This window comes from Gavia stellata, chromosome 2 (assembly GCF_030936135.1).
Source record: "Gavia stellata isolate bGavSte3 chromosome 2, bGavSte3.hap2, whole genome shotgun sequence".
Lineage (NCBI taxonomy): Eukaryota > Metazoa > Chordata > Aves > Gaviiformes > Gaviidae > Gavia > Gavia stellata.
The window spans coordinates 54,291,914-54,302,414 of record NC_082595.1 but is presented as its reverse complement, the minus strand read 5'-3'; the positions used below and the strand labels follow the sequence as shown (position 1 = coordinate 54,302,414).

Below are 10,501 nucleotides of genomic sequence, written 5' to 3'. Positions count from 1 at the left end.
TGACGCAACAGCAGTGCAGTCTGGCCTCATTAGGGCATTTACCACCACTACAACTTTACTTGACTGTACTTTTACATTAGCGTTATCACTTCCACTAAAAACTGTCATTTGCAGCAGAATCAGTACCAGCATGTAATAGCATTAACAAGGGACGGCCAGCTTTACATGGGCGTACAAGCTTTTGCCTTAGGCTGCGCAAGCTCCAAAGGTCCCTCCCAACCTCGGCTGTTCTGCGATTATCCGTTACCCGTGCAAGAGGCTGTGAAGTTGCCAGTCTGGGGTGAGGGGGAGTCAGGAATACTGGCGTTACGGAAATCTCAGCACCGTTCCCTGACACAACGTGAGCAGTGGAAAAATTGTGTGAAACAATAAAAGTATTGAGAAAATGTAATTAATGAGATTACCAGTTTTATCCACCATCACTTCTTAAGGCTTATGCACTCCAAAGAAATCTCATCTCTAAGTCTGGCTCTGTCAAGAGCTTCTACAGAAATGTACTCACTGGTCTCACTTCTGTGTAGCAGAGTGAAAAGATACTAACCCGTTTGATATAGAAGGTACTTAAATCCATACGTACTTAGAAGTCACAGAACAAGACTACCTGTGCTAGTCAGTGCATTACATGAACAGATCAGATTGCATTCAACTAATTTTTAAACTTACCTGAATTTCCCCAGTGAAGAATCTATTTGTAACTGAGACTGCATCAATCAGAAGCTGCTTAAAAAAAGAAAAAACCCAAAGAAACTCATTCTAAATATTTGGTCCTTGATACAACCTCTAATCTGGGAGGTAACTATCCTACCTGCTCCTACCTAAGCAGACCTGGGATTCTCAGCAGTGAATGCACAGAAGAAAATCTGCTGGCAAAATTAGTGATGTTATGGGAGGAAAAATAATGCACAGAATGTAAAACAAAATATTTATTATAGCAACAGCATTTAGGAACACTTCAGGAATGTGGATGAGATGTAGCAGCTACTTGTCTATTCCTTTCTGTGTTAATCAGAGATACAAGCTGGAGTATTTCTGGGTGAACAAACTTCCCTGCAAAATGAAAGAAAGGGAAAGTTAATTAAAAATGCTCTCATTTTCCTGTGTGTGAAAGGTTGGCAGTGAAAGGTTAGCAGTGATGTTGCTTTAGGCTCAAAATAAACACCAAGTTATTCTTTTAAGAAAGAGAGTACTCCCACTTTACTCCAACTATGGAATAACTGTAAAAGTAGTTACAGCTACTTTTCCCCAAAAACTTACAAAAATCTTTCATGCGCTATTAGGACACTTAAGGGCTGAAGAAAGGATGCACCCTGACCAGGACAATCCCATGCTATGTATCCAGCTACAGGAAACCATCCCAGTTACAGGTGCACATAGGGTATATGCTCTAGGTTCTACTGAGGCACCAGCTTAGTTTAAGTTACTGAGTTCTAGTAGGAGGGCAAAGATGCCAATTAGAAAATTAAGTATTCCAGCTATGCTGATGTTGTCCTTTTTTTCCTTTTTCCCTAATCAAATTACTGCATTTTTCAGAGAGATTATTATTTCCCTGAGGAGTCACCGAAGTATAAATGGGACTTGTCAGGGACCGTGTCTGCTGACTGCTGGTCCTCTCCCCGAGTTTGTCTGTCCCTAGTTTTTGTCCTCAGGATAGAATGACTTGGAGTCACAGCCTCTGGTGATCAACTCCCTTGCTAAAATAATGAAGACTATTATTTTACCTATTCTTCCTTTCCACTATCAGTTTATTTTGGAAAGGATGAAAAACAGTGGATAGAATAAAAAGTAATACAATTGGACCTAGAACATTTCACTGAGCTGGTTCTCACATGGACCTTGGGCAGCTCACACAAGGCCACAGCTCACGTAGGGGTAACAAATTCTACTTCACTGGTTCATGAAACACTAACAAAGTAGAAACAAGCTGCTGTCAGAGCATCAGTGAAGAGTGAAGCCTCCTTCATAGCCCCTCTGATGACACAGGGAGATCCTTAAACACATGCAAGTGTAATGAAAGCTGGGCCTGCCTCTAGGTGTCCAAAGTGATGTAAAAGGAACTTGGCATAAACAAGATTCAAGGTCAATCCATACAAATACATGCAAGGTTATGTTCACACTGCAGTAAGTTTCCCCAGAAATATTTAGGGTACTTGAGCGATGAGTAAAATAACTAGTTCTCACTTGCTCTAAATGTCTATCAGAAAAAAAGGCAATTTATATATTTCATTTCATTTACGGAAGAAAAAAAGAAAAGCCCAAATGTCATACCAGCAGTTGAATCGTAAAAATCCTGCAGTCTGCCAGGTGTGTTTTCCAACTCTTCATACTCAAATGCTTGCAGTATCATCTCACACTGATCCAACTGTTTTACGAACTTGGCTTCTGCAGTACACTGGTTTTCATATTCCTGAACAGATTTGCAGTTATAAGAAAAAAATCGTGTTGTTCTGAAACAGTATTAGAAGCTCTTTATATAGAGAGAGTTTTCTTCATTAGTACAAGCCACTCCATAAATATTCATGACAGTTACATCTTTCACTCTCTTTTTAAGACTGCTATTCAGCAAAACACTTGAAATAAGTACGTGCTAAATTTCTATTAAATGCAATAGGACTTAAGAACACAATTCTTTTGCATACTCTAGCTTAAAAACATACCAAGTGTTTTGGCAGAATCAGGGATGATATGGAGACAACCCTACATGATATACAAGTTAAATAAAAGGTTCCATTTAGTAACATTTTATATATAAAGATCTTTTCAAGCCTGGCTAAAGGTATGAATTACCACAGTGTGTGCCTGTGCATTACCATCACCAATTTTTAAGACCTATTTTGCACTTTTCTCCACCACTCACTGTTTTTATGCGGAGTTGTTCTTTACATTTCTCCTATCACTCCTTCTTAATCTCTTTGGTCTAATCTGTCTGAGCTGCTTATGTCTTTGCGTGTCTCCTAGGAGATAGGGAGGGGAGTCGTTAAGGGGTTTCCTCCCCTTCAGACTTCAAGTCCTTTAATCTCTCTGCTATCTTTTCCCTCTCTCCAGTCATTGTCAGCATATATTTTTTGAGTCATTCACATTTCCAGTCAACTTGAGCAATTTTGCTGTCATTTGCTTCCAGTGATGGCTGCAGACGGGTTTGCCATTTCATTTTCTCTTTTCCAAATCTACTGCATTGTTTTGGCACCTCATCAGCTGGTCTTCTCCTGACTTCCAAAACCAACCACAGAAAAAGGCTTCTTTCTTTACATTTTGATCATTATTTTAGTCATCAATTTCATTTCAACATTTTACCTTCTTTTCCTCCTTTCAATCTGAGCTTTGCCTCATCTTTAAGTTGTTTAAATATTGCTTCTTATTTTCTTAAATCTATTTATTTCTACTCTTTTTTTTTGACCACCAAAGAGAAACTCTTGGCAGCATTACAAAGGAGAACTTCAGGAGAAGGAGAACTATGGTTGTTTGCTTGTAAAGGTCTGTCCCACCTCCACCAATTAACTGGGATTATCAATCTGTTACCAACCTCTTTGTGCCATACAACCCACCAGATCTTATTCATACCTCAGCTCACATTAACCTCAAGAAACATCAGCTATTATATGTGCAACTGTGCACAGTGCTGAAATAAACACTTACTATTTCCTCCCTGCAGGCTTTTAAGAGTGCGAAATAACAGTATACTTTGGAAAAACAGTAACTGGTCTCTCAAACACCACAGTCTGTCTTTTAAAAATTCCTCCCGTGCTTTAGCTCTTGAAAATAAAAAAGCAGGACAGAGCTGACGTGTGATAACTCATTTAATGTTTTTTCCAAACATATTCTGGATTAAGTTATAAAGTGAAAATATATCAGAGGCATCTTTCTGCTACCTTCCTCCCCTATACTACACTTGCAGAGTGGCCACCAATAGAGTCCAAAGCAATAGTCCGCCTAAGGCTGAAAGGCAAAGAAGGGCAGAGACGAGGGCAGAGCAGTGCAGGAAGGACTTGCTAAGAGTCTCAACAGGTGGTGTCCCAGCCACTGTTCAGCTCTGGGCTATAACTTCCTTTACTCACAAAGAGAAATCAGAGGGAAATGCCTCTGGCTAGCTGAGAGCAGAGTATCATACCAAGTGGTCAGAGGCTTCTTATTTTCTGCCTTTTTTTTTTCCTTTTTTTTTTTTTTTCTTTTTAAGAAGCACCTAGTTGTTCCACTTAAAATAAGACTAGAGGGACTACATGTAAATATTAGATTTTTAGGTTACACTTGCTGATCTGTGGGTTATACTCATAATGCTGCATTGGAGACTCAATGCCAATAAATTGTCCTGAAGGTAAAAAAGCTAACATGCTGAAGAACTAACTGCATACTGAACCAGCTCTTATACAATCATAAGAGAAGACTGAGGCCAAGAAAAAAAAAATATACAAAAAACCCTCCTACAGGACTAATCTTATCTATCAAAAACTCCTTTTCCTCAACTATAGCAGCATCCCAAGGGAGAAGGAACCAGTGCTCACTAAACAAATGCACACACATTATTTCCCAGATCTGGTTATGCTGGTTTACCCCCTTTACCTTGAATTATAGCACTGAAAACCCATCCCCATTGCCAGTTTCACTACACAACTACAGCAAGAAAAAAAAACCCAAACAAACAGGGTGCTGTAACAAAAAGCAGAAATTGGCTGCAAATATCTGGAATTCAAATACAGTCCAAGTGGAAAAGTAAGAATATCAGCATAAAATACAGTTTCAGGTCACAGAATCCAAGAAACTTATAATGCTTTGTTTGCAACAACATGTGAACAAGAGATTGTGGATGCACCTATCCTCATGTGACTGTATGCCAGGAGAAGATAAAGCACAGTAATTATAAACTTGAATTGTTTGAAAATAATCTAATCATCCTTAGTTTGCAAGTATAAAAGATGTTATCAATTAACAGCATGAGTTCACACCAAAAAGTTAAATCACCTTCAAATACAGGAGATACTTTCCAATACAAACATTTAAGGTACCCAAGACCAGCCAGCAATCTGTGTTGTTTGTAGAAAAGCACTGTTCTGTGTCAGTACACCACATTTAAGTTTAAACCACAAGTTACTACTAAATATTTTAGCCTAATAGGCTGTATAATAATGAAATGGAAGCCACATAAATTATTACTTGCATAAAAAGCAGAAAATATTCCACGGCATCATCAACTCCCATTATTTTTTCCCGTATTAAAAGATCATCAGCTGCAAATGGCCAGATGTGAACAAAAGAGATAATGTAGTAAAAAAACAGATTTATATCCAAGAGGGCTTGATGTAGAGGACAAACCCTTCCTTCAGTTGTACAAACCAAGCCCTGGACAGGTTCATCTGAAATTTTGAGAGGCCAAAGGCAGAAGCTGGTTGTTTTACCAAAGTTCAGGGTTTCTATCTGAAAAGGATTCCAAAGTGATCTTGACTCATACTGTTAGCTTTATCTCCCAAGCAAATTAATCTACCTTGCTTGAAGTCAAAATAAGAGATGACACAGTTTCGTATGTAAACAGGAAGAGGGCAATGGGTCACCCTGAATTTTAGCAAAGGATTAGAAGAATGCAAGCTTACTTCCCAGAGTTCATAGATTTCTTTTCTGAGGTCCTCTGATAGAAGCTGGGTCAGTTGTTGCATAGCTGCCTGAAAAAAAAAGAAGCTGTTTCCATTTATCCATTTTTTGAGCAAGCATATTTTTATCATCTTTTTTGAAGAATTAACGACTTGGTAACAAGTTTGTAGAAGCATACACTACACAGTATATTATTTTAAAGTGAACATGTCCATAAATCTGCTCAGTGAAGAACCTTTTCTGGGAGCCGCCTAAGTAAATTGTTAGAGAACTAGTCTAAAACACAAGAAAAACAACCTGGAAGTGCATCCAATATCTTCAAGAGTCCAAAAAGAAGCCCAGAGCAAGGCAGGCAAGTCAAATGCCAGGGAACTGCCATCAATTACCAGCTCTGCCTTCCAGATTTAACTAGTGGAGGCAACATTTGAACTTAATAGGTTATAGGTGCAGTTCATAAAAGCAGCTTCAAAATACTAACTCCTAGTGTTGACAAGCAACTGCTCCCTCCCAAACACTGAACTAGCACATGTCCACTAGCAGGGCTGAGAACAGCTACTGACTGTCAGGCAGGCAACACAACAGAAGCCTTTGAAAAATCTCCAGTTTTGAAAAACAGAGAAAAAAAATCCATTTAATACTCTGAAGCAATAAAACACAGTGCTTCCAGACTGAGATACCAGTTGTTCAACAAAAAAAAATCTTGGTACAAGGTTTAATGCAGTTTCAAACTGATGGTATAACCAGCAAGCAGAAATTGTTCTGCATGCTCTTCCTGCTCTCTCAGCTGATCAGTCTCTTTTCTGTGCTATTTCTACTGTTTTCCTAGTAACACTAAGGGCTGCTTCTGAAACAATCAACATCACAGGCAAGACAAAGGTTTTGTGCCGTGACTGTTTCTCCGCTTCAAATACAGGGTATAGTTTCACAATATGGTTGAACTGAATCAGCTGCTCCCCATCACTGAAGCATCAAGGTCTCATTCTTTCCCACCTCCCTCCAGCTCTGGAGCTCATCAGCTTTCAAGGTTAGCAGGCCAAAATTACTTACCTGGCAAAAAAACCCCAAAACAAAACAGCAAACCAAACAACTCCAAAGGAAAAAAAAGAAAAATTTTTTATTTTAAATCAAGTTCATTTTCTGCTGCCTTAGCCTTGGTGAGACTAACTGATTAAACTTACTGCACCAGCAGCAAACTTCAGAACCAGCTCAACGTCAGCAGTAGAGCAAAGGGAAAAAAAAGGAGAACTCTGCAGTGGAAGCAGCATATTGATGATTCCACTCAATCCACCTCATGAAACCATTAGACTTGGTGTATTTTTACAAGAAAGTATTTCAGAGCCAGCCTAGATGTTTAATGCTTGACCCTCCTTCCCACAAAGTCAACACCAAAGTCCTCACTGAGTGAAATGAGAGCAGAAGGACCTGCGAATACTTAAGAAAACTGCTTAAACATACTTAGGCATCAAAATACCTTTTTCACTGCCTAAATACAAATGAAAATTCCCTCTAGGCAAAGTTGAAGCCTGATCCTCGGTGACAAAACAAGCCTTGGAGGCTTCCAGGAAAGAGGGTTTTTTGTTTAGTGTAAGAACATGCTAGGAAATACACTGAAAAAAAGAAATACCAAAATTGCAGTCACTAATGATAATACTTCAAAAACGCTGAATAGCCATTTGATCTTTAATTTCCACTTTCTTAGCAAAGAGCTTACTCCTAGTTAGTCATAACCCCCAAACCCCGAGTTTTAAACAGGTAAACATTGTGGGGGGGAAATAATTACGGCAATGGGTTTTTGTGGGTTTTTTTTTTGTTTTGGTGTTTTGTGGGTTGTTTTTTTTTTTTACCCTTATTGAAGAGCTAATTGTAGCCTCTAAAGAGTTTCTGAAGCATCACGTTGCCCCCTAGCTGTGGCTGGGAGAAGTGGTTTACGTTTTCTTCAAATAATGAAACTAACCAGAAATGACAAACCTACAGTTTGGGTATGTAGAAGGCCAAAAATAAAATAACTGTCAGCATGCTGCACTCAAAGACTTACGATAAAAAAAAGACACCTGTGTCTGGAGTCTTGTGCAAATGGTTTAAATAAAGTCTCTGTCACAACCACATGATCTGGCACCACACAAATGACCTGCCACGAACTGGCATCCACCCTTCTCACTGCACCTACTCCCTGCTCCCCACCTCTCGGTAAGGCTGGTCAACATGACTAATTTAGGCTACCAGAAATCCAGCCAGTTCAGGAATAAATGGCCAACATTGAAGATTACTTCAAAGGTTCTCCTTCCATAACTTTGTACTTGATGACGTTACATATACAAAAACCACAATGAGTCGAAAACGTTGGTTGTTCGTGGCATACTTGTCTAATGCCAATGTCAGTATTATGCTGCTTAGAGGGTCCCTTCACTACCACCAGAATGTTAAAAATATGCAGAACATGTCACAGATGTGGCTTCACACCTTATGTCCATACCTCTTCTCTCCTGTGTTTCTCCTCTTTTGAGATATTATCTGCAGGAGCAATATCTCCAACAATGCATTCAGCCATATCATGAACCAAAGCTAATCGTATGCATCTGACAAGAAGCAAAGACAGAACAATTAGTTTTTCAGCATTTTAAGTTTTATCTTGTTTTTCACAAAGCTAAAAGACTGCATAATTTATCCCCTTCATATATTTTACAGGTTGGTTGTTTTTTGTTTTGTTTTTTTTTTTTTAAACTTCACATAACACTTTTTCAATTCTTGGCTAAGGGAAATAGTTTCCACTTAGACATGATTTTAATTCCCAATTTCTAGCTACTGCTGTAGTTACTAAATGTAGATCTAAGTATAAATACACTTTGTACCACAGCATAGCATTCAAAAGTAATGTACTTAGCTTTTGTATGCTTGGCTTTCGGAGATGTTGTGAAAACTATATTATACATTTCACATTATTCTTGCAACAGGTAGAAGGTAATCTGATTGGAGCCATCCCAAATTCAGTATTTAATCTGACACTCACAGCTCTGTAGCTATGCCAGTGTGCAGCAGAATACTCAAAAAAGCCTTCACATCAGCTCCTGAAGGGACAAAGCAAGCACTTGACAAATTCAACAATGATGCTTTCTCTGCTACGCTAGATGATTTCGGAGGCTCCTTGATGCTGCTGAGTGCTAACTCAGTCTGCCAAAATCCACATGATGTACGGCTTTGCCTTTGCCGCCTGTTGCTTCAAACTGTGTTTTAACTGAGTGTCTTTAGCTTGCTTACTTACGGCTTGGGAGAAGGCCAGCTCAGAGGCTCTGCATTAAAGACTTGCCTCAGCACTTGCAGTTTAGCAATAAAAGTTTTTAGCCCCTTTCAGCTCTCCAGATAAACAGCACCCTGTCCGAAGGATGGAGGGAAAAGAAGAGGCGAAAGGCTTTCAGACTCCTTCAGTGTGTTTTAAAAGCTCTTCCTCAGAATGACAGCTATTTTTAGCATTTTGGTTGCAGCTGTCCCACGACATTAACACATGGTCATGATAACCAGAGGCAGACTCACCTGTCCTTGTTAAGGCTTTTGTCTTCGGTCACCAAAGCCATCATCGCCATCCTGTACATATGATCAGATACGCTCTCTGGCTTCGCCACGTTCCTGTACACCCATCCTGTCCGTGGTACTCTCTGCGTGAGGAGGGCATCACAGCGATGTAAACGTTAAAACCTTAGGTTGTGAAGAACCTCACCTCAGAGACGCTGGTAGAAATTTCGTCCCACCGGGACCTCCATGCTTCAGTGAGCTTTCACGCTTCCGGGAAACACCTGCCCCAAAGACCGGTCTCCCCCGAGGCTGCGACGGGATGCCTGCGCATTGCTGTCCACAGGCAAGCAAAACGCACCACCACCAGCAGCAGCCCTGGCCGCAGCACTACCAGCGGCACCAGCCGGCGCCCTCCTCAGCCCCACGGTGCCCGCGTCGAAGCGCCGGGCCACCCCTGCCCGCCCCCGGCCGGCGCCCACACCTCCCCGCGGCAGCCCCAGCACCGGGGCCGGCCGTCTCCGCTTCACAGGCGCCGCGGCGGGCCGCCAGTCACACCCCGGAGGCCCCGGCTCTCCGCCGGCCGCCCGCTGGCAGGCCCCGGCGGCCAGGCCAGGCGCCGCCAACCGCGCCGCCGCTCCCACCCCGGTAATTGCTGGGGAAACCCGCCCGAGGGCCCCGGCCCCGGCCCCGGCCCGCCTCGCGGAAAGGCCGCGGGCAGACACCCCGCCAGCCACCGCGGCCGCCCGGGCCCGCAGCGGGCACGTCGCCCCGCCGAGGCCGGCCTGTCCCCCCGCGCCGCTCCCGCGCTCACCTTGAGCTGCCCCAGCAGCCGCAGGAAGGGCAGCAGGCCGCCGCCGCTCGCCCCCGCCGCCATCCGCCGCGCGGCAGCCCCGGCCCCGCCCGCTCCTCCTCCCGCTGCCGGCCCGGGCGGCGGCTCCGGGCGGGCGGAAAGGGGCGGCTGGCCGAGCGCCGCGCTCCCCGCCCCGGAGGCCGCTGCGCAGTAACGCGTCTCCGGCTGCGGTCCTCCTGGCGCGGGGGGGAAAGGGTATCCGTGGGGGTGCGGGTGCCAGCTGCGGGGCGGCACCGTATTCCCAACGCTCTGTCTCCGCGGGGACTGACTAACCACAAGCAGCGCTTTCACCGTGGCGACGCCGACTGCAACGAGAAAAGCAGCAAGAGCAGCCAGGCTGCTGACGGGCGCCAGCGCTGAGGGGAGGGGAGGGCAGGGCAGGGCAGGGGAGGGCAGGGCAGGGCAGGGCAGGGCAGGGCAGGGCAGGGGAGGGGAGGGGAGGGGAGGGGAGGGGAGGGCAGGGCAGGGCAGGGCAGGGCAGGGGAGGGCAGGGGAGGGGAGGGGAGGGCGGCGCGTGGTGGGGCCTCTCCTGGGGTGCAGAAGGGAGGAGGAGAAGTCGGGGGTGCG

General features: G+C 43.7%; 1 protein-coding gene across 1 annotated transcript; it reads right to left on the bottom strand.

Annotated features, from left to right (window-relative positions):
• Positions 1-908: 908 nt before the first annotated feature.
• On the bottom strand, positions 909-9,958 carry HDDC2 (HD domain containing 2). Its single transcript, XM_059835696.1, has 6 exons — positions 9,896-9,958; positions 9,106-9,227; positions 8,051-8,153; positions 5,580-5,648; positions 2,266-2,404; positions 909-1,047 (listed from the first exon to the last, which is right to left on the bottom strand). Exons 1-6 carry the CDS (start codon positions 9,956-9,958, stop codon positions 953-955), a joined length of 591 nt encoding a protein of 196 aa, XP_059691679.1. The 3' UTR covers positions 909-952.
• Between the last annotated feature and the right edge of the window lie 543 nt (positions 9,959-10,501).